This window comes from Protopterus annectens, chromosome 7.part0 (assembly GCF_019279795.1).
Source record: "Protopterus annectens isolate FY-2018-M chromosome 7.part0, PAN1.0, whole genome shotgun sequence".
NCBI lineage: Eukaryota > Metazoa > Chordata > Ceratodontiformes > Protopteridae > Protopterus > Protopterus annectens.
Window position 1 is genome coordinate 218,211,330 of NC_056739.1, and position 24,877 is coordinate 218,236,206.

At 39.3% G+C, this 24,877-nt stretch overlaps 1 protein-coding gene across 1 annotated transcript in view; it reads left to right on the forward strand.

Annotated features, from left to right (window-relative positions):
* The window catches only part of AMPD1 (adenosine monophosphate deaminase 1), a 238,292-nt gene that overhangs the window by 125,753 nt on the left and 87,662 nt on the right, over positions 1-24,877 (forward strand). Inside the window, exon 7 of the mRNA XM_044076719.1 lies at positions 13,009-13,203. Coding sequence (XP_043932654.1) covers positions 13,009-13,203 — 195 coding nt within the window. The remainder of the gene's footprint in view (positions 1-13,008; positions 13,204-24,877) is intronic.

Below are 24,877 nucleotides of genomic sequence, written 5' to 3' on the forward strand. Positions count from 1 at the left end.
GGGTCACCTCCAACAGTAGCGGCCCATGTTAGCGCTTACCACTGGTGACATCGTCCCTTTCTGAATCTGACCCATTGTTTTTCCATTGATACCACTAGTTCAGGTAGTATGTTACTTAGATGGTGGGCATTGATATATATCACTTTCATTTTTTTATTATTTAATCTTGACTTTTTGCCTCCTGTGTATGGATATTTTTGCCTATTTACAACTGATGCTCTCACTTCTAATTTTGTTTCCTCTGTTGGAACTTATATTGCTAGTTACTCTGATGTTTTGTGGGTGGAGATTAAAATTTCCTTGATGCTTTTCTCTGCACCCCCAGCAAGCTAAATGTTTGTTAATAGAGCACTTAATCCTCCCCTTGTTCTCCGGTTGCCCTCCTGTAGAGGTGCATGGAATCCTGCTAGTATAGCCTTGCTTTTCTATATTCTTTGATGCAGCACTAAAAGGGTTCAAAACATATAAAATGTGTTACACAGAAAAGGCTTTGGCACTCAAATATCTTAAAGTTGAATAACAATTGTGAATGTTACCCTCCTGTCTAAATTTCAGTAATACTAAAGTTCTGCTAGGATATTCACTGGCACAATTTATTTTCTATCTATACCTTCAGTGACCCAGGATCAAATATTGTAGCACTGTGTTTTCATGCGGTGGGTCAGAGTTTCATTCTGAACAGTATGGTCACATATGTGGGGTTCCTGCACCATCAGGAATGAGTACAGTTTGGGTGCATATAGGATGTGTGAGTGGACATGCAGAAACTAGTATAATTATACAATTTACACCAGGGGAAACAAAAAAGTGGACACCTTTTTCCATGTCATCAGTGTCTTGGTTCTACCCCCTTCCCCAATCTGCAGCAGAATTCTGGAATGGTGTTTGGGCTGTTTCATAACTGCTATCTGCTGAAATTATGTTGTCTACGGGGGACTTCCCCATTGGATGGTCAGTCCAAGATGCCTGCTACTTTGGTGGGAAATTTGTAGCATCAGTAATATTGGGATGAAAAACTGTAGCAAGAATCTGCCTGGGCATGAAGGAACTGGAGGAAAAGGCATGCCCAGTGAGGGCTCCCAAACAGGTACAAAGAATTATTCTGTGTACACTTCCCAGAGTGTTAACATACGCTTTTTTATTCTTGACATAGTGAGAGCCATCTGCACGTTTAATGGAGTAGAACATTTTATTCTGATGAATTGTTTATTCAGATATATAAAGCTTAAAAGGAACATTTAAAACATAAGTCTGTCTGTGAGAACCCAGCTATAAGATGGCAGGTTGGGCAAATTTTTATTATTTTTTTCTAAATATTTTGGCGGGCAGTATAATAATTAAAGGATATTTATTGTCTATCAGCAAAACCATCTGGGTGTGGAATTAGTTTTTTTCATATTCATTTCCTGAAACTCAGGATGAATGTCTTGTTTTGGAGTGATTTCAACAGACATCAATTCTATACATCTGAAAAGTGAACAAAAATGCACATTAAAAAAAATACTGGAAAAACAAAATCTTTCTTTGACTTCTTTATGTAGCTTCTGATAGCCCCATACAATGCTCACTGTGCTGTGTTACAAAAGTGTGCAGGGCTATGAACATGAGGAATGCAGGCTTTGGTCTCTTTGATTATATCAGGCTGGTTAACCAACAGCAGTTCTCTTGTTCTTCTGTATGAATGCAGAGCATTAACAGATGACAGCAGTTTCCGGTTTCTAATCCAGCATTCTTTCTATATCTGCTAACATATTTGGCATATCCTTCTGTCAGTACTGTAACTGAAAGCAAAAATTACAGCTGACATTTTTAAGTGTTATGTACAGAACCATCTTTAAAAGAGAGGCTGATGACACAAGGATAATAAAATGTGTTGTATCCCTCACTAGTTTTAGCACATCTAGGCTGAGTTGGTAATGTGGAGTTTTTTTTTAGTTGCTTACATATGTTAATGATACCATACTATTAACGTATGTTCTTGTTTCTCTTCAGCCAGCAGTTACTACTATTTATTTTCCAATCTCTTGTCCTTCCAGAACATTCTCATCTTTCTAATAATGATCTACTCTCTCTCCATGTCCTTAATTTTCCTTCTTGCTCACTAGTCCTCCTCATCTCATTCTGTTTCCCTGTCCGTTTTGGCAGCAGAATACTCTATTATTTTTCATCTCCCTGTATTACTAGAAACATAGTCAATATTCGGAATAACTATGTATAAGTTTGCTTAACTTAGGCTGTCCACTTTTGCAGTGCATGTTGCTACTTGCAGTGCATACTGTATTCTTAATATTTCTGTAAATGTATTTCAATCTGTTTGTGTTTTTGTCTGTTGTGGGGATTTTCTCCCCTTGTCTGTAATTACTACTCAGCTACTAAAAGTATTTATATGTATGTTTTTGTAGAGCCTTTCTCCCCATCTAATTATAAAACATGTAATCTGTTGTGGGACTTTCCCCCATTGTACATACTTACCCAACTATTGTTTAACTATTTTTGAATCTATTGTGGAGCTTTTCTCCATGGGCTTGTGCTGAAAATGGGCAATTAGCTCAGTGCTACTTTCATGGTTATCAAAGAACAACTAAATAAATAAAAGATAAATGCCGTGGAAGTTGAAACTGTATGAATGTGTCTGTCCATATCTGTTTGGATGGGTCTGTATATGACTGTTCGTGTATGTTTGGATGGGTGTGTATATGACTCTCTGTGTCTGTTTGGACATGTGTGTATTAGTGTCCTTGTATTTTTGGATGGGTGTGTATATGTGTATCCGTGTATGTTCAGATGGGTGTGTATATCTGTGTAAGTGTATGTTTGGATGGGTGTGTATACGAGTATCTGTTTCTGTTTGGATGGGTGTGTATATGTGTCTCAGTGTATGTTCGGATGAGGGTGTATATGACTGCCTGTGTATGTTTGGATGAGCATGTATATGAGAGTCTGTGTATGTTTGGATGGGTGTGTCTATGAGTTTCCATTTGGATGTGTGTGTATATGTGTATCTATGTATGTTTGGATGGGTCTGTATATGAGTGTCTGTGTACGTTTGGATGACAGCGTATATGAGTATCCATATATGTTTGAATGGGTGTGTATATGTGTGTCCATGTATGTTTGGATGGGTGTGTATATGAGTGTCCTTGTATGTTTGGATGAGTGTGTGTATATGAGTGTCTGTGTAAGTCTGGATGGGTGTATATATGAGTATCTGTGTATGTTAGAATGGGTGTGTAAATGTGTGTCCATGTATATTTGGATGAGTGTATATATGACTGTCCCTGTATTTTTTGGATGGGTGAGTATGTGTGTGTCCATGTATGTTTGGATGGGTGTGTATATGAGTGTCCTTATATGTTTGGATGGGTGTGTATATGAGTGTCCTTGTATGTTTGGATGGGTGTGTATATGACTGTCCTTGTATCTTTGAATGGGTGAGTATGTGTGTGTCCATGTATGTTTGGATGGGTGTGTATATGAGTGTCCTTGTATGTTTTGATGGGTTTATAACTGTGTATATGAGCGCATGTGTATATTCGGATGGCTGTGTATATGTGTGCTCTTGTATGTTTGGATGGGTGTATATATGAGTGCCTGTGTATGTTTGATGGGTGTGTATATGACTGTCCATGTACATTTAGATGGGTGTGTATGTGAGTGTCCTTGTATGTTTGGATGGGTGTGTATATGAGTGTCCATGCATGTTTGGATGGGTGTATATATGAGTATCTGTGTATGTTAGAATGGGTGTGTATATGTGTATCCGTGTATGTTTGGATGGGTGTGTATATGAGTGTATGTGTATGTTTGGATGGGTGTGTATATGTGTGTCCATGTATGTTTGGATGGGTGTGTATATGAGTGTCTGTATATGTTTGGATGGGTGTGTATATGAGTGTCTGTATATGTTTGGATGGGTGCATATATGAGTATCTGTGTATGTTAGAATGGATGTGTATATAAATGTACATGTATATTTGGATAGGTGTGTATATGAGTGTCCATGTATGTTTGGATGGGTGTGTATATGAGTGTCCTTGTATCTTTGGATGGGTGAGTATGTGTGTGTCCATGTATATTTCGATGGGTGTGTATATGAGTGTCCATGTATGCTTGGATGGGCGTGTATATGCAACTCCATGTATGTTTGGATGGATGCGTATATGTGTGTCTGTGTATGTTAGGATGGGTGTGTGTATATGAGTGTCCATGTATGTTAGGATGAGTATGTATATGAGGACAGTGTATGTTTGGATGTGTGTGTATATCAGTATCCTTGTATGTTTGGATGAGAGTATATCAGTATCTGTCTATGTTTGGATGTGTGTGTATATAAGTGTCAGTGTATGTTTGGATAGGCATGTATATGAGACTCCGTGTATGTTTGGATGGGTGTGTATATGTGTGTCTGTGTATGTTAGGATGGGTGTGTATATGAGTATCTGTGTATGTTTGGATGTGTGTGTGTATTTGTGGCCCATGTATGTCTGGATAAGTGTGTATATGAGTGTCCGTGTATGTTTGGATGGGTGTGTATACCAGTGTCCGTGTATGTTTGGACGGGCATGTATATGAGTGTCCTTGTATGTTTGGATGGGTGTATATATGACTGTCCTCGTATGTTTGGATGAGTGTGTAACTGTGTATATGCGTGTATGTGTATATTTGGATGGCTGTGTATATGTGTGCTCTTGTATGTTTGGATAGGTGTGTATATGAGTGCCTGTGTATGTTTGGATGGGTGTATATATGAGTGTCCATGTACATTTAGATGGGTGTGTATATGAGTGTCCTTGTATGTTTGGATGGGTGTGTATATGAGTATCCATGCATGTTTGGATGGGTGTATATATGAGTATCTGTGTATGTTAGAATGGGTGTGTATATGTGTATCCCTGTATGTTTAGATGGGTGTGTATATGAGTGTCCATGTATGTTTGAATGGGTGTGTATATCAGTGTCTGTGTATGTTTGGATGGGCGTGCATATGAGAATCCATGTATGTTTGGAAGGGTGTGTACATGTGTATCATGTATATTTGGATGAGTGTGTATATGACTGTCCTTGTATGTTTGGATGGGTGTGTATATGAGTGTCCTTGTATCTTTGGATGGGTAAGTATGTGTCCATGTATGTTTGGATGGGTGTGTATATCAATGTCCTTGTATGTTTGAATGGGTGCGTCTATAAGTGTATGTGTGTGTTTGGATGGGTGTGTATATGTGTGCCCGTGTATGTTTGGATGGGTGTGTATATGAGTGTCTGTATATGTTTGGATGGGTGTGTATATGAGTGTCTGTATATGTTTGAATGGGTACATATATGAGTATCTGTGTATGTTAGAATGGGTGTGTATATAAGTGTCCATGTATATTTGGATGGGTGTGTATATGAGTGTCCATGTATGTTTGGATGGGTGTGTATATGAGTGTCCTTGTGTCTTTGGATGGGTGAGTATGTGTGTGTGTCCATGTATATTTCGATGGGTGTGTATATGAGTGTCCTTGTATGTTTGGATGGGTCTATATATGACTGTCCTTGTATGTTTGGATGGGTGTGTAACTGTGTATATGAGTGTATGTGTATATTTGGATGGCTGTGTATATGTGTGCTCTTGTATGTTTGGATGGGTGTGTATATGAGTGCCTGTGTATATTTGGATGGGTGTGTATATGAGTGTCCATATACATTTAGATGGGTGTGTATATGAGTGTCCTTTTATGTTTGGATGGGTGTGTATATGAGACTCCATGTATGTTTGGATGGATGTGTATATGTGTGTCTGTGTATGTTAGGATGGGTGTGTATATGAGTGTCTGTGTATGTTTGGATGGGTGTGTATATGAGGTCAGTGTATGTTTGGATGTGTGTGTATATCAGTATCCATGTATGTTTGGATGGGAGCGTATATTAGTATCTGTGTATGTTTGGATGTGTGTGTCTATAAGTGTCCATCTATGTTTGGATAGGTGTGTATATGAGACTCCGTGTATGTTTGGATGGGTGTGTATATGAGTGTCCGTGTATGTTAGGATGGGTGTGTATACCAGTGTCCGTGTATGTTTGGATGGGTGTGTATATGAGTGTCCTTGTATGTTTGGATGGGTGTATATATGGCTGTCCTTGTATGCTTGCATGGGTGTGTAACTGTGTATATGCGTGTATGTGTATATTTGGATGGCTGTGTATATGTGTGCTCTTGTATGTTTGGATGGGTGTGTACATGAGTGCCTGTGTATATTTGGATGGGTGTGTATATGGGTGTCCATGTACATTTATATGGGTGTGTATATGAGTGTCCTTTTATGTTTGGATGGGTGTGTATATGAGTGTCCTGGTATGTTTGGATGGGTGTGTATATATGAGTATCTGTATATGTTAGAATGGGTGTGTATATGTGTATCCGTGTATGTTCGGATGGGTGTGTGTATATGAGTCTCCATGTATGTTTGAATGGGTATGTATATCAGTGTCTGTGTATGTTTGGATGGGTGTATATATGAATGTCCATGTATGTTTGAATGGGTGTGTATATCAGTGTCTGTGTATGTTTGGATGGGCGTGCATATGAGAATCCATGTATGTTTGGAAGGGTGTGTATATGTGTGTCATGTTTATTTGGATGAGTGTGTATATGACTGTCCTTGTATGTTTGGATGGGTGTGTATATGTGTGTCCTTGTATCTTTGGATGGGTGAGTATGTATGTGTGTGCCCATGTATGTTTGGATGGGTGTGTATATCAATGTCCTTGTATGTGTGTTTGGATGGGTGTGTATATGTGTGTCCATATATGTTTGGATGGGTGTGTATATGAGTGTCTGTATATGTTTGCATGGGTGTGTATATGAGTGCCTGTTTATGTTTGGATGGGTGCTTATATGAGTATCTGTGTATGTTAGAAGGGGTGTGTATAGAAGTGTCCATGTATGTTTGGATGGGTGTGTATGTGAGAGTCCATATACATTTGATGGGTGTGTATATGTGCGTCTGTGTATGTTTGGATGGGTGTGTATATAAGGTCAGTGTATGTTTGAATGTGTGTGTATATTAGTGTCCGTGTATGTTTGGATGGGAGCGTATATGAGTATCTGTGTATGTTTGGCTGTGTATGTATTTGTGGTCCATGTATGTCTGAGTGAGTGTGTATATGAGTGTCTGTGTATGTTTGGATGGGTGTATACATCAGTGTCCATGGTTGTTTGGATGAGCGTGTATATGATTCTCCTCGAATGTTTGGATGAGTGTGTATATGAGTGTCCTTACATGTTTGGATGGGTGTGTATATGAGTGTATGCATATATTTGGATGGGTGTGTATATATGTGCTCTTGTACGTTTGGATGGGTGTGTATAGGAGTGTCTGTGTATGTTTGGCTGGGATGTATATGGGTGTCCTTGTATGTTTGGATGGGTGTGTATATGACTGCATGTGTATATTTGGATGGGTGTGTATATATGTGATCTTATATGCCTGGATGAGTGTGCATATGAATGTCTGTGTATGTTTGGTTGGGCGTGCATATGAGAGTCCATGTATGTTTGGATTGGTGTGTATATGTGTGTCTGTGTATGTTTGGATGGGTGTGTATATGAGTGCCCGTGTATGTTTAGATGGGTGTGTATATGAGGTCAATGTATGTTTGGATTGGTGTGTATATCATTGTCCGTGTATGTCTGAATGGACATGTATGTGAGAGTCCATGTATGTTTCGATGAGCGCGTATATGAGTATCTGTATATGTTTGGATGGGTGTGTATATGAGTGTCTGTGTATGTTTGGATGGGTATGTATATGTGTCTGTGTATGTTTAGATGGGTGTGTATATGAGTGTCCATATATGTTTGGATGGGTATGTATATGAGTGTCTGTGTATGTTTGGATGGGTGTCTATATGTGTGCCCATGTGTGTTTGGATGGGTGTCTATATGTGTGCCCATGTATGTTTGGATGGGTGTGTATACTAAGACTCAGATGGGAAGTGAATTTTGTGCTGGGATTGGCTGAGGAAAACACAATTTTAAGGCTGAATGGATAAAGAAAAAAACTAAGAATTCAGAATATTAGCTTTGTTTTGGAGGATGCATCATAAATTGCCATTATTTGTGAGATCAAGGTAGGAAACATGCTAGTACATCCAAGAAGTGCTTTAAATTGTCCTGAAATCCGATAACGGAAGAAACAAGGGTGGAATGGAAAGCTGCAGTATAAATACTGCTTAATACATTTCTGTTCGTACTGTACTGTGGTTGGGAGTGTTATTATCTTTTACTATGGTGTATTATTTGGCCTCCACTTTAAGTAGGATATTAAGACATGATGAACCTTTCTATTTTTCACTCTGCAGATAACAGGGACAGGCTTATCCTGAAATGCAAAAAGCAGTTTAGGAAAATAAGGACACTGTGGCACTGACAACTTACACTTACTGGAGGCAAGTCCGGTCAGAGCTGGCAAGCTCAACACAGAGCATTATTTGTTTTAATCTCCATAATTCTGAAACTCCAAAAACACCATGCCAGGGGATTCTGTGGCCTCTGTTGACTCTAAAGTAAGCGACCACTTAGACAAGAAGGTAGAGTCTCTGTAATCTGGGCCTTGTCAGGCCAGGATGCTGTTTGTAAAAGCGAATGTGTTGCTTTGTTTGACATAATAAGAAGGTACAGTGTGTGCAATCTGGGCCTTGTCAGGTCAGGATGCTGTTTGTAAAAGCAAATGTGTTGCTTTGTTTGACATCATAAGAAGTTCATTATACTTAACTCAGATCTGCTGCATAACCACCCACATTTTTAAATTGGGTATTTCTTTATCCCTATCCAGTTCATTAGGAAAAGACATCATGTTATGCTGCTTAAAATCGTACTTCTTTGTAAGTGTAATTATCACTTAATTTGTATTGCTCTTCTTCTAGCTAGGCTGCGACTGAAATTGATCATCTGTGATCAGTGCTATACCTCACATAACAAATTTATAATAAAAATAAAGATACAAATGCCACTTCAGCTGCTATAGAGCCTTATAGATCCTTTTATCTGCAGGATGGCTAGCTGCTTGTTCCTTTTGCTAAAAGCTGAAGCCAAAGGGAAAGTCAGACATTATTTCAGTTTATTTCCACAACCTGCAAGTAAGATGAGCAGGAACCTGTGTTATAACAGGCACTGAATCACAGTACTTCTGTGTATTATTCGTACTGGAATTTAATTCCTAAACTGAAAATGTTAATAATGTAACCTTAAACCATGAACTTCTGTCAGGAGACATAGAAATGTTTACATCATTTCTCTGTATGCCCCTCTGAATCTCAAATAAACTGCTTTTTTATGGGTACAAAAATTCTGAGAAAGCAAATTTTCATTATTTACTTTCACATTGTTATGTGTAAGTGTGCTTGGATTGCCTAGATTTCTGTAGTACATTTCGCCAACATTAATCAGTTTCATGGTTGAAGTTCCAGAACCATCTGTACCCTCTTAGCTACTTACTATTCTCTATCAGTGTGGAGTAGTGGGGTCTCTGGGGTCTTTGTTGCACTGTATGCTGGGCAGAGTAGTTTGTCCAGCTGATAAGGTTTCTCTCTTCCTGTTAGGCTGTTCACAGGCTTTGGCATTAGCAAACTGTGCTGCACTGTATTTTGGCACCTTGTTAACTGTGACACCAGCTGCCCACATATATCACCACATGACTGATGACTCAGGTTTTTCTGTACTTAATGATGTCAGGGGGATGCTTTCTTACAAGAATTCTTTATGTGTTTCGTGTTATGTTTTTTCTTTCTGCATTTTTACAACCCATTGCCTCTTATTTGTCTGTCTGTCTTACTCCTCTTTTTATCTATTTATTTATTTATTTATTTACTTATTGACATTTGATTACCAGGAAATTCAAACTGGATAGAAGCCCATTCTCAGAGGGGGCCCAGGGAGAAAAGCTCCAGATTTTTACAAAATATTTTAAGAACTATAATTTTGCAATCTTCAAAAATAAAAGAAAAACATCTGCAGTTTAAATAATTATAACAAATTAGACATGATATAAAAACATTGGTTAAGAATTGACACCAGTTATATGAAATCATTTAATATTTAGGGAAATTTTAGACAGTTTGTAGAGAAATTAAATGTAAGTTAGTGTAATACAAATAGGAATTGCAATATGAAGCAGAGGAAAACAGGCTTATGCTATATTTAGAGAGAAAGTCAGAGAAGGGAATTAGATAGCAGTAAGGATGTAAGTGAAGAAGGGAGAGTAAGGAGATATAAGGAATGAAAATGTACTTGTTCACATTTAGGGATATCGGTTATCTTGGTTTTGAACAAGAGCAGAGCCAGATTTTAGCTAGGAAGTCTTTCACATTGGTTTTGAAAGATGGGATGAAGGTATTGACCATTTGGATACAGGTAAGGAGTTCCAGGCCTTAGCAACTTGTACAAGTATAGACACTGCCCAGCAGATTTGATAGGTTTGTAGACAGACAGGAGTTCTTTTATCACTGGATTGTAAAAACCAACTGGAAACATAGTTGTATAGAATTTTTTTGTGCTGGACAGGCAGATGGATGCTGGATAACTTTATAGGTGGTAAGAAGCTGTGTATATGTTAGTTAATGAGGGAGTTCTGACCAGTTTAGGCTTTTTAATGCTATACAGTGGTGGGTTCTGAAAGTAGTATTTGCTGCAAATTTAGCAACTTTGTTATAGCATCGTTCAAGTTTTAATTTTTGTGAAGCTTGAAGGTTAGTGAGGATAGAAGCGCCAAAAAGAAGTGCCTGGAGGAAATAAGTAGTGTAGTTTCAGTTGCATCGGTGAGAATGTTTTTGGCTCTGTAAAGCATCCCTAGTTTTTGATGAGTTTTTCTTATGCAATTTTGCATATGCAGGTTGAATGTAAGATTATCATCCACTATCACCTCCAATAATTTGCTATGAGACGTGACTTTAGTGGGTGTATTATTACGAGAGAAGAATTTAAATTTAATTTTTTCATGAGGGAGGGATTTGGTGAAAATAGTAGCATTTTGGTCTTTTTTTGGGTTGAGCATTTTATGTTTATTATTACAAATATAGACTTTTATATCCATTATGCAAATCCTAGAAAATCTAACACGGTCAAATCTAAAAGCAGGTATATTAATATATGGCTTAAGTGATCATGTTGCTTTTTAGACAATGTTAATAAGTGGTTGAAAGACTGAGGGCAAAAGCTGGTGTATTATGTTTCACAGAAAAGTCATCTATTAATATCATTATTGTTATTAGTTCGTTAATGGTTCTACCGATGGAGGTTAGCATGATAGGGGTCACTGCATTTATGAGCTGTCATGCTTCAGTCAAAATACAAAAAAAAAAACTTTTGGAAAAATGAATAAAAAAACAGTCTCACAAATACATGAAAGCAGCTGAAAACATTTTATGTTGAGGGCTTTCGTTCCTTATATTTTATAGACTTTTTAATTTACTGAATATACTTAATTTTTGGACTTGATATTTAGGCATTTTTAATATTTTACTTTAAAATATAAATTTCATTTTAATGCCTCCAACTTGGTTGGTGAGATTTTATATCATGGCTGATTTTATTATCTACCCCCCCCCCCTTTAATGTTTTTTTTTTCTGAAGAAGTCTCTTAAGATATTAGGGATGAAAGTTCTCATTACAAATAAATTGTCAATTGCTTCCATATGTCTGTGATTTATCATTCTTTAACCGTTAGCTTTATCGTTGTTCTACACATATTAGTCGACATTTCATGCTATTAATGTGCCAATCACTTCTCATGTAGAATAGTGTCAGATGCCTTAACAAAGTTAAGTAGGCAGTGTATATCCCCAGCCACTCAGCAAATACTCTTTAAAGAATAACTCAAAATTCAAGAGGCAAGTTCACCTTAACAAAGCGATACTATTCCATATCTACCATAAATATGTCCCTTAAGCTAATTTGTATAAGCCTCCATTATAATTCTCGCCATGATTTTACATACAATATCTGTCAGGATGACTCTAAAATTGTTTGAGCCTGATATACCGAGCCCCTTTGTGAAGCGGTACCAGTACAGCCTCTCTGTAGGTAAGGAACATGTCCGCATGCCAGTAATTTATTTGAAATAACTGACAGGAGTTTAGACTGATTCCTCTTGATCCTGTCAGTATGTTATCTGGTACTATGGGACTTAAGTTTTTAATTTTACTTGTGATAGCTGTTGTCACATCTGTAGATATATACATGTATCTCCCCTGGTTTTGGTAAAGGAAGTTCTTTTCTTTTGAACTTTATGGCATTCCTTAAAGAATCTTGAAATTCATATGGGAATTTAAAAATAACAGCATGGGGTTATAACAGGCAAGCCACTTGAAGTTCGTTTGGCAATCAAACCTCTGATCCTATGCTGTTATGATCAAGTCTGATATATTTGCATAAATCAGTTTGTTTGTATTTAAAAAAGTAAATTAAATACTTAAGCATTTCTGCTACAACATGGGTGAATTATGTGTGATCAGTCCTAAAATGCAAATAAACTTCTGCAGGTATGTCTGTCATGTAGCTGAAATTAAACAGGCATGATTGACCTGTGAGTTACTTACTGTTTGCTCATCTAATACATGGACAATCCCCTGTGAATTTAGCTGATTTGTGGGTACACTATGGCTGGCATGCTTGAACTATAACTGACATGCTTTAACTGTGTCTGGAACATAAATGTTTTATCAAAGCTATGCTAGAAATGTCAGTTAGTTAGTCTGAGTATTACTAGAACATGACAAAAACAGTATCTTTCTGGGGAGGAAAAATAATTGCTAGGATTAATTTTCAAGAACATAGAAATATGGCAATGCAGTAGCAATCAAGTATGCCTTCTAAAGTCAGAGTATGAATATTGCACATTAACATGTTGTGTTGCAGCAGCTTAAGGGTCAGACATAATGTTTCTTTACAGTAAGTGTTTATTGTTATATAAAAAATAATATACTGAAGGGTAACCCTAGATTTTTTAAATTACCATTCTTAAATTATAGGTTGATACTCATATCCATGCTGCTGCCTGCATGAACCAGAAACATCTACTGCGATTTATTAAAAAATCATACAGAACCGATGCTGACAGAGTTGTGTTCTCGCAGAAAGGGAAGCAGCTTACTCTGAAGGATTTGTTTGCCGGATTAAACCTACATCCTTATGATCTGACAGTTGACTCTTTGGATGTCCATGCTGTAAGTACATTTGGGATTATGACATTTATACTACATATACCATCAGTGTGAATGTGCACTCTTCAGAAAAGCAGGAGGGACTGGTTTAATGAAGAAAGCCATCTATGGAAAAGTAATACAAAGAAATGCATTAAATGACACAAAATGAAGAGCTGTGTTGCAGCCTTGTGCTATGTTTTAGAACAATCAATTGAAAATAAACAAGTGCTATCTTCATTTTGTTTTATGTGATACATATAATCACAAATTAGAAAATAACTGCTGAGAATAATGACATTAACTTTTTCTGAAACTGTACTTGCAAAATTAAAAGCATCACAAGAAAAAAGCCACTGCCCTTGTAAGACTGAAAATGGCATGAAGCATTTCAGTAACTGCTCTAGGGCGAAAAGGACAGTCACTTTTTGTGCATGTTTAAACTTTTATATGACCTCTTGTCATAATTTGAACTATTAATTGTAGTGATCTGGAATCCCAAGTTATGAAATGTGAATATTTGTAGCTGGGTATAGCTTCACTAGAGTGAATTTCATTAATAAATACCCATAGGGTATATATTACAGAAGAACTTGTCCAGGATTGTTATTTCACATTATGAATTAACCAGCATAATGCATAATGCTGTGATGGGAACTACTGTGATTACAGTGAAAATAAACACATGATCATCAGAAGTCCTCCTGATTTTTGTCTGTTGCATTAACCCTCATTCATCAGCTTCCTGTCCATCAGCTTATTATAAATGTATGATTGCATCTAATGTTTCGTCTAGCTGAGCAGTCAGTATTGAGAACACAGAAGCAATGCATTCTTTGAAATACCAATAGCATACAGATAAACAATAGCAGCAACATTGCTAGATAATCAGAAAACAAATTTACTTTTAGCCAGCACAGTGAGAAGTATGGTATCTGCAAAGTGTAGGATACCACAACAAAACTGTTTGATAGATTATGTATAAGATACTTCTGCTATCTGGCACAAAGTGTGCCATACTGGACAGCAGCAGGCATATGATAATGGCGGTAGCACCATTAATGTTATCTGCATGGAAATCTACTTCCATATCTTGTCATGAAAACGGTATGGCTGGATAGTGACATTAAAACACACTGCTCTATAAGGGTAGAAGAGGAGCTTTTCAGTTTGGAAGGCAGTCTACATGTTACTGGGGAAATGCCGAATAGTCTTCAGAGTAACGACAGTGTATATGATGCTGTTGGTTTAAATTCAGAGTAACGCCAGTATATATGATGCTGTTGGTTTAAATTCAGAGTAACACCAGTGTATATGATGATGTTGGTTTAAATTCAGAGTAACGCCAATGTATATGATGCTGTTGGTTTAAATTCAGAGTAACGCCAGTGTATATGATGCTATTGGTTTAAATTCAGAGTAACGCCAGTGTATATGATGCTGTTGGTTTAAAGCCTTTAGGATGGCTAACTACTGGTGCTACTCTGCATGAAATGAGGGTTAGAAGCTGCAGCAATATCATGCTTATTAGGACATAGAATGTATGAAGTACAACCCAAAGAAAGCTAGAGGAAGTCAGAAACAAACTGCAACATGTACGGCTCAGTCTATTAGGTATCATTGAACTGAAATGGACTGGTGTCAGACAGTCTGGATCTGATGGACACGTTATACTATGACAGAAGTGAAAGACAAAGTAGAAATGGTGTCACGTTTATATTTAACAAAAAGCCTGCAAGAACTGTAATAAAATGCAGAGAAGTCAGTGAATGCTTGCTATTTATTCTTTTGTGAGTTATGCTCATTATCATAACTATCGTTCAAATACATTTACCAACAGCAGAGAAAGAATACAACTAAGTTTATCAGTTTTGCCAGCAAGTAAAAGCTGAAACCAATAAATATGCAGATGATATATACTGATAGCAATGGCCACCTGGAACAAAATGATGGGAACAAAGAAGGTTTTGTGGTTGGAAAATGTATTCTTGGCAATAGAAATGAAGCAGGAAATTATCTGACGGATTTTTTTTTTTAAGACAGGCAGTCTGTCCATTTGAAGCACATTATTTCCGTAACATCAGCAGTAATTGTACATATGGACTTCACCCAGTGAGTTGTACAGAAATCAAATTGACTATGTCTATGGAAGTAAATGATGGAAAAGTCCGTTAACATCAATAAAAGCAAAATCTGATTCTGACTGTGGTGCAGATCACCATCTTCTACAAAACAAAATCAAGCTAAAGCTAGAAAAGTGTCAACCATCCAGATACCTGGTGAAGTTTGAATATATACTACCAGAGTTCAAAGACTTTATATGAAGTCGATTTGCTGCATTAGATACTAGTGGCAGGAGTACCAAGAGAGTTATTGGGAGACAACAAAAAAGATGTATTTCAAGAAAGTGAAAAGTCCTTGCAAAAAGTGAGAAGGAGAACATGGTCAGAATGGTTGAATGAAGACACCTTGTATATTTTTAGAAACGCACAGAACCTAAAGCCAAAGTATCTGGACAGGTAGTTGGAGAACATAACGGGAATTTCCAATGTGACATAAGATGAAACAAAAATCAGCACTACACCAATACACCAATGCATGCAAGGAGATAGAAATAAAACAAAAATGCAAGGAAGACCAAGAGTGGCTTTCCTAAAACTATCAGACCTACAAAGAAAATTCCAACTTTGAGACAGAATGTTAAAAGGCATTGAAATACAGTGGCATAGCTAGGTTATCTGATATCCTTTATGGATAGTTCAGAAAAAAAAAAGAAAGTGTAGTCTTGTCAAAGGTGAGGGCCAAAAAACTTTCCTAATGTCCTTCTGTTCTGAAGCTGTAGCAAACCACTTGCTACAAATCTAGCAAGTGTCTTGCTACAGTTACAGTTATGCACAGTTTAGCCATGAATGCAAATGCTTTTCTCTGTTCATTTCTGAATGCCGTTACTGCACTACCACACCATTAGCATTTGCCTATTGTGCCCCATGGCACCTTGTGTTAGGGGAAGACATGCTGTTTGCTGACAGTGCACCCCCTGCTTACTGTCTGCACCTGGAGTGGACTGCTGCCATTGTCCTACCTTGGTATCCCACTGCTGAGGGATCTATGTTAAACAATGCTGAGAAGATTATAAACATTGAAAAGACTGCATCAAATGATTATACTGTAAAAATCAAACTGATCAACTATCATGTCAGCCTGTACCTTCTGATCAGGAGCCGGTAATGATAAAACAAGTAGTAGAAGAAGCATTAGAAGGTATTTTCTCCAAAGAACATATTGACAGCATTCCCACTGAAGTATTACAACACCTGGATGCAGCTGTCACAGTACTTGCAAGGCCCAGCCAGAGAAAAAGAAAGAAAAAATGGCTGACTAATTTATTTATTTAATAATTTTAATTTATTAACATTTGTTTACTGGGAAAGTCCACTGAACCTTGAAAAGTTCATTTTCAATGGAGGTCTGGGGAGAAAAGCTCCAGGAAAAATAACAGTATAAAATACATGTTTGCAAAGTATTATAACATAATCAGCAAAAGAGCAAAGAAAAAAATCTGGAGTATCCATAGGATCAAATTAAAATGAGCAAATAAATACGTTTACAAAGTATTATGACATAATCAGCAAAAAAATACAAGAAATCCAGAGTATCCATAGGAGCAAATTAAAATGAGCAAATAAATACGTTTACAACGATGTTCATTGTGCATACAGCTGCAGTCATAACAGATGGGTTCTCCTGCCGTCAGGCGGGTCCTCGGTCAGCCGAATTCCAAAGTCTAGGTCCGGCGTCGGTTGCCGTCGCTTTCTTTCCTGACGTCAGTGCGACAGGGGTATATAAATCACAGCCGACGCCATTTTCTTCAGTCTTTTTTGCCGCGCGGTGCCCGAAGCAGAAGCAGTTCGCAAGTGCCGGTCGGCCAGCTCCTGAAATTACGAAAATTTGGAAACCGAAGTCTTCTTTAAAGCTAAGTACCCCGTTGGGGAAACTTTTCTTGCCTCAGACCAATGTCAGACAAAGTTAACAATTGTATTTCTTGTGGGAAGCAAATACCGCATAAGGATTTCCATTCCCTCTGTATACCTTGTTTAGGCCCAGACCACGACGTCTCGGGCTGTCGCTTTTCTGCTACTTTCAATAAACGCACTATTAAGCGTCGGGCGGAGTTCGCCCAGCATTTTTTTGGTAAAGCTTTTGATTATAAAATGTCGTCGGAGACTCCGACTACCGTTTTATCCAAAAAACGCAAGGACAAAGACTGACACGCGAGGTCCGCGGCCTCCACCGACACCATGCCAAAACCGGCTACACGTGGTCCGGTTCTCAGCGAGGCGCCTATGCAGCCCCTGACTACCGACGACACTTCTCTGGCAGTGTCTTCTGTAACCAAGACCGCAGGTACCTCGGCCCATACCCTGACTACAGCTACCGAAGCCACTGTGAGTGTTGAGCCTCTTAATGTGGACAGGTCCACTTCCACCCATGGTGTCTTCAGACCCTCATCTTCCTTTTCCATAAAGGCCTTTATTAAGTCCAAATCAGCCATGCATCCCAAGAGGCCTGTTGCACAGGGCCCATCTCCAGGTCCCATGCCTAAAAAGCAGATGCTCAAAATGGCTGAGGATTTAATTACTCTTATCAGGGGTTCCCATCCCCCTCCGGACAAGAGACCCAGAGTGGAGGAAGATTCTCCCTCTTCTGACCAGGGCTCCATTATTTCAGAAGATTCTGATGAAGAGGAGCACTCGTACTCCCCTTTTGAAGATTCTGATGCAGAGCAGTCCATTCCTTCTGTATCCCCCCCAGAGGATTTTTCTTTCGGGGAAACCTTGCATACCTTGAGGGAGCACTTCCATTGGGAAGGCCAAGATTTTTCAGATTCCAAGAAAAGACTTAGGGAATTTCTTTTGCTACCTCAGCACAGACCTCTGGCGATACCTCCTGTCCTGGACATACTTGATGATGTTTACTCGGAGGCTTGCCTTAATCCGGATTCCCTGCCTCCTGCCCCAGTCAAGCCTGATATGTACTACAGAGTTCCTAACTCACACCAATTTCTTTACAAAAGCCATAATGCTGACCCTGAAACCATTTCTCAAGGCCCCAAGGGAATGAAGGCCTCTACTGCTAAGAACCCATTACCTTCCGAAAGAGAGTCTAGATCCTTAGAAAGGTGGGGAAAAAAGGTATATACCTCTGCCACCCTAGCCATGAGGGCCTTAAATTGTCAGTTCCATATGCTTAAATATCAGCAGTTTCTGTTATCACAATTAAGGAATAAAATGTCACAACCTGAACAACCAGATTTGAAGGAGTTGCAGGATATGATGCATAGTGCAGAACAAATGGGTAAACACACATTACAATGTGGCTATGATGCTCTAGAGGCCTCAAGTAGAGCTGCTGTTACAGGATCAGTCATTCGTAGACATGCCTGGCTTAGGGAACAAACCTTGCCTGATCATGTTAAAGCTAAACTACTAGATGCTCCTTTACAAAAGGATGTATTATTTGGTATTAATGCTGAGGAGATACTACGGAAAATGGAAGAAAAAGCTAAATCTATGCAAACTGTCAAAGCTTTTCTACAGGTACAACCACCACGTTTTAGCAGAAATTGGCCTTCAAAAAACTGGTCCTTTCCAGCCACGGACAAGCCCCAAAGAGGTAGATACAGGCACACAAGGGGCGGAGGACAATCTCAAGGATCATATAGAGGCAGACAATGGCAAACTCCAGCACCAAGAGGTGGCGAAGACAGTGCACAACAATACAGGAAACAAACCCAATGACTTTCCCCTTTGCATGCCAAGCAAGTCTCAGCTGGCAGCACCCTTGGGAGGAAAACTGACATTATTTTCAAAAAATTGGCATATTATCACAACAGACAAATGGATCCTGGAAATTATAAACAGAAGCTACAGATTTCATTTTCACACACTTCCAAAAATGAGAGGCATGCCGAACCTGCCACACAATCAAAGGGCAGAGGCTCAAATACAAATTTCAAAGCTCATGGACATGAAAGCTATTCAAGAGGTACCTACTCACGAACAAGGTCAAGGTTTTTATTCCAGACTATTCCTGGTACCAAGGAAGGAACCGATTGGAGACCCATTTTGGACTTATCCATCCTAAACACATTTCTACTCGTACCAAAATTCAAGATGCTCACCTTACAGCAGCTTCTTCCCATGCTGGGCAAGGAGTCTTGGCTGGTAACATTGGACCTCAAGGAGGCATACCTGCATGTCCCTATCAGACAAAACTGCAGAAGATACCTCAGATTTCTTGCAGGTTCAATCCACCATCAATTCTCTGCATTGCCCTTTGGCTTATCTACTGCATCCAGAGTATTCACGAAATGCCTGGCATCAGTAATTGCCTACTGCAGACTTCAAGGGATACAAATTTACCCTTATTTGGACGATTGCCTGATCCAAGCGGACAGCAAACACATACTTCTGGAACATCTGGCTTATGTAACACGGTTATTGAATTCTCTGGGATACACAGTCAACAAAGAGAAATCCAGGCTAACACCATCTCAGAAAATAATTTTCCTGGGTGCCAGCTTGGACACAAACACCCAGATGGCCTATTTTATGCCAGAAAAACAGGGGCAACTAACTCAGTACTTCAAAATACTAGCAAATTGTACCAGGCTAACTGCAAGGAAAATCCTGCAGGATCTGGGCTTCATGGCATCTTGCATTCTTCTAATCCCATGTGCAAAGTTGCATATGAGGAAACCTCAATGGTACCTAAAAAACCTATGGTCTCAACACAGCCACAGTTTGGAAACAATAATACCACTAATCCCATGTTTGCAAAAGGAATTTCTATGGTGGGCCCAAGCATGCCAAACAAACACAGGTCTACCATTCTGCAAGCCTCAAGCAAATCAAGTCATCACAACAGACGCTTCAGACTACGCCTGGGGGGCACACATGACAGACAGGTGCATTCAGGGCAAATGGTCCCAAAAGGAAAAGCACCTTCACATCAATCAAAAGGAAATGCTAGCAGTGATAAATGCAATTACAGCTTTCAAGGACCTCCTGCATCCAGGGCAATTATTGATAAGAACAGACAACACCACAGTAATGCGGTACATAAACAAACAAGGAGGAACACATTCATACCCCCTGTGCAGGCTGGCCATGTCACTTTGGAACTTGGCTCTGGAATGGCAAATTGAACTTCAAGCACAGTACCTGCCAGGTTTGGAAAACACGCTGGCAGACAATCTAAGCAGAAATATGACAGACCCATGCGAATGGAAGTTGCATCCTCAAGTGTTTACAAAGATAATCCAAGCGTGGGAAGGCCAGACATAGATCTCTTTGCCTCCCACAGGAATCATCAATTGACAAAATTCTGCTCAAGGACATTCCATTCAAAGGCCTGGAGAGTGGACGCCCTTTCTTTCAGTTGGGCAGCACGGACAGTTTACGCCTTCCCACCTTTGCCTCTTCTGCCCAAGGTGCTCTTGAAAGCAAGAGCAGACAGACCGAAGATGATACTGATCGCTCCAGACTGGCCAAGACAACACTGGTACCCACTCCTGAGGAGCCTAACACATTCTCCTCCCTGGATCCTACCTCTAATGCATCTTCTACTGACTCAGCACAGCTACAAAACTCTTCACAGTCAGCTGAAAACACTCAATCTGGCTGCATGGAAAATTCCTTAACACCACAACAGACCCTACTCTCCAAGGAGGTGCAGGATGTCATTTTGGAGGCCAGAAGGCCATCTACTAGAAAGGCTTACTCCGCAAAATGGAAACGGTTTTGCACTTGGAATGAGAAAAAAGGCCAGGATCCTAGAAAACTGAATTTACCTCAGATATTACAGTATCTAGCTGAGCTGTTGAACAGTGGACTTTCATTTTCCTCCATCAAAATCCATGCCTCAGACATTTCTGCTGAATACAACACTGATCCACCATTATTCTCCCACCCACTCTTAAGACAGTTCCTCAGAGGGGCTAAGAATATAAGACCTCCAAGGAAACAACCAATACCAGCCTGGGATCTTAATTACATTCTAGAAAAATTAACATTGCCTCCCTTTGAGCCAGCTGCCTCAACAGATTTGCAATATTTGTCCTGGAAAACAGCTTTCCTTCTGGCCATTACCTCAGCTCGTAGGGTTTCGGAACTACAAGCCCTCATGGCTGTGCAGCCCTTTCTCATCTTCCATCAGGACAGGATTTCCCTACGAACCAACCCGTCATTTATGCCTAAGGTAATATCCAGGGTAGCTTTAAATCAGGCCATACACTTACCTACCTTATACCCCAATCCTCAAAACAAAGGGGAAAGGCTGCTACATTCCTTAGACATCCACAGACAGCTACGTTACTATTTGGACAGAACAAAGCCTTTCAGGAAATCAGAACAACTCTTTGTGTCCTATGCTGTAGGAGCTCAAGGGAAGCCAATTTCCAAACAGACTATTTCAAAATGGATAGGCCACTGCATACGGTTTTGTTACTCCTTTCATGGTAAATCTGTACCTGCAGGCATCAGACCCCACTCCACAAGGGCCACAGCTACCTCTGCAGCCTTCCTCAGAGGAGTCCCTACCAAAGATATTTTGGAGGCAGCCACTTGGAGTTCTGTGCATACCTTCACTAAACACTACCACCTACCTTTATATGCCAAAACTAGAGCAGGCTTTGCCACTGCTGTGTTGCAGGGCATTCTGGCTCCTCCCATTTCCACCTAGTGCCTACCACCCTGTGCGTAGCTTTGGGATTCTACCCATCTGTTATGACTGCAGCTGTATGCACGATGAACATAGTACAGTTTTTTACCTACCATAAATGTAGATGTTCGAGTGCTAATACAGCTGCAGTCCAGGTTTCTCTCCCTCCTTCCCCTCTGGGTACAGACCTAGTGGCTAACTCCTCATCTCACAACTTGATTGGGTTATCCTTCTATGGTGTATTTGCTTGCAACTACTGGTTTTTGATTATATTGTAATGCGTGATTATATATTATATATACATCTATATATATCTTTTTATATATTTTGCCTTCCTTCTGGGGGCACCTGACATCTGGGGCAAGAAAGACTTAAGAAAATGGCGTCGGCTGTGTAAAGCGACGACAACCGACGCCGGACCTAGACTTTGGAATTCGGCTGACCGAGGACCCGCCTGACGGCAGGAGAACCCATCTGTTATGACTGCAGCTGTATTAGCACTCGAACATCTACATTTATGGTAGGTACAAAACTGTACTTTTTACGCCATAATCAGCAAAAAAATACAAGAAATCCAGAGTATCCATAGGAGCATATTAAAATGAGCAAATAAATACGTTTACAACTTATTATGACATAATCAGCAAAAAAATACAAAAAATCCAGTGTATCCATAGGAGCAAATTAAAAATGAATAAAATCCACCAGAATCAGGTAGACAAATGGTACAGAATTTGTGCCTCTAGTAGTTAAATTGAGGATAATAGAGAGATGAGAGCAGAATGAATACAGGCTATCAATGGCAATTCAAAGTAGTGACAAAGAGATTAAGGTTAATAGCAGGAGGGAAACAAATTAATACTATCGCAGTCAATAAGAGTGCAGAGAAAGTTCATTTTAGGCATTTTCTATTACATATATAGTGCAAGAGACAGAGAGGTCAGAGAGGCTAGATAGTGTAGGCACAATACAGGGTAGTTAGATTGACTGGAAAACATAGAAGCATGGCTAGCTGAGACTGATACAGAGTCAAGTAATGGCTTCATAGGTAGCAGGAGGTGCATTAGTGCAGTTGCATATCCAGTTAGAAAAGAGATGATTATGGAGGGCAGTTCTGAAGTTAAAGGGATGTTGTTCACTACGTATAGAGGAGGTGAGGTTATTCCATAATCTGGCAATGACCCAGGACTATAGGAGTTTTCCTGCAGGTAGATTTGGTTTATGAATTTGGAGTAAGTGTTGGTGTTATGATCATAGAGGCCTAAGAGGGGAGTAGTGGGCAAGTAGGAAATTGAAAGCAGGGCATGAGGGAATTCTAGCTGTTATAGTTTCCTTAGGGCTGTGCAATGATAGGAGAAGTGGCAACTACCTGTAGTGAATTTGGCAGTCTTATTGTAGCAGGACTCTAGTTTTAGTTTCAGGGAAGACTGTAAGTTAATTAACAGTGGTGCACCAAAGGTTAAAGATGGTAGTAGGTAGGTGAGGATGAGAGCGTGTTTAGTTGGTAAGGAGAGAAACCTGTTATGCCTGTATAGTATCCCTAGTTTTTTGTGTGTTTTGTTGATATTTGATTGGACGTACAGGTTGAACTTTCGGTTTTCATCTATTCTGACTCCTAATAATTTAGTATTGGCTACTAATTCAATTTTCGTACAGTTTAGTGAGATTATATTAAAACCTTCTTTATTGAGAATAGTATTTATTTTGTGGGTAAACAGCATAAGCTTAGTTTTTGTTGGCATTAAGAGAGAGTTGTTTTTTGTGGAGCCAGGATTCTACAGTAGTGAATGCTGTTTGGGTTATTTGTTGTAGAGTGTTTGGGTTGGGAGCAGAGCAGACGATGGTCAAGTCATCTGCATACTGGACTAGGGAGGTGTTTGGAATAGCTTGGTGTAGGTTATTTATGAATATATTAAACAGAAAAGGTCCTACAATTAAGTCTTGTGGAATGCCTGTAGGGTTATGAGGTAGGGAGAAATAGAGTTTTGCCATTTGACAGCATGTTGTCTGTCTGAGAGATAGCTCTTAAACCAGTTAAGTGATTGAGAGGATAATCCTATGGATGTAAGTTGAGACAGGAGAATGGTATGGGAGATAGTATCAAATGCTTTTGATAGATCCAGAAAGAGAGCTGATACTGTATGGCCTGAGTCATGGGCTTTGTTGATTATATCTAGGCAAGAGATCAGAGCAGTAGATGCGCTGTGCCCTGGACGAAATCCATGTTGGGTTGGGGAGAGGATCTTGTTATTTAGAAAGGTAATGGATGAGTTGTTTCTGGACACATTGTTCTAGAATTTTTGAAATAGGGGATAGAATAGCAATGGGTCAAAAATTTGAGATGTCAGATGATGGGTCACCTCTATGGAGTGGGAGGATTATAGCTTTTTTCTAAAGGCAAGGAACGTGAGATTCCTGGATGGACCTGTTGATAAGGATACTTGTTGGGTGGGCTACTGAGTCAGTGGTAATCTTAAGGAATTTGGCAGGAATATTGTCAGCAGAATTAGAACAGGGCTTTAGATTCTGAAAGAGTTTTTTTATGGAGGATGTGGAGATGAGGGAGAGATTGAATTCTAGATGGTGAGGTTCCGTGATAGAGTTTTGGGTAGTGATATTTGGGTTGGAGCGATTATGTAGTGGTGGAAGAGAGGAGTTGGTATAGGGAAGTAGTTGGATGATTGAGCTGAGGAGAAGGAGGCTGTATAATTGGCTATAGCATCAATAAAGTAAGAGTTGAATTTAGAGGTGATAAGGTCAGGTGGCATATTAGGGTATGGACATCGATTAGGTCTGGTAACAGGGTGTAAAAGATTATTAATAGAAGACCATACAGGTTTAGGGTTACTTTTTCTGTTTGTTTGTAAATTCCAGAAGTATTGTTGCTTGTCTTTGCAGACAAGTTTTTCAACTTGGTTTCGAAGCTGTTTATAATGGATAAGGTTGGAAGGATTTTTGGATATGAGACAGCATTTCC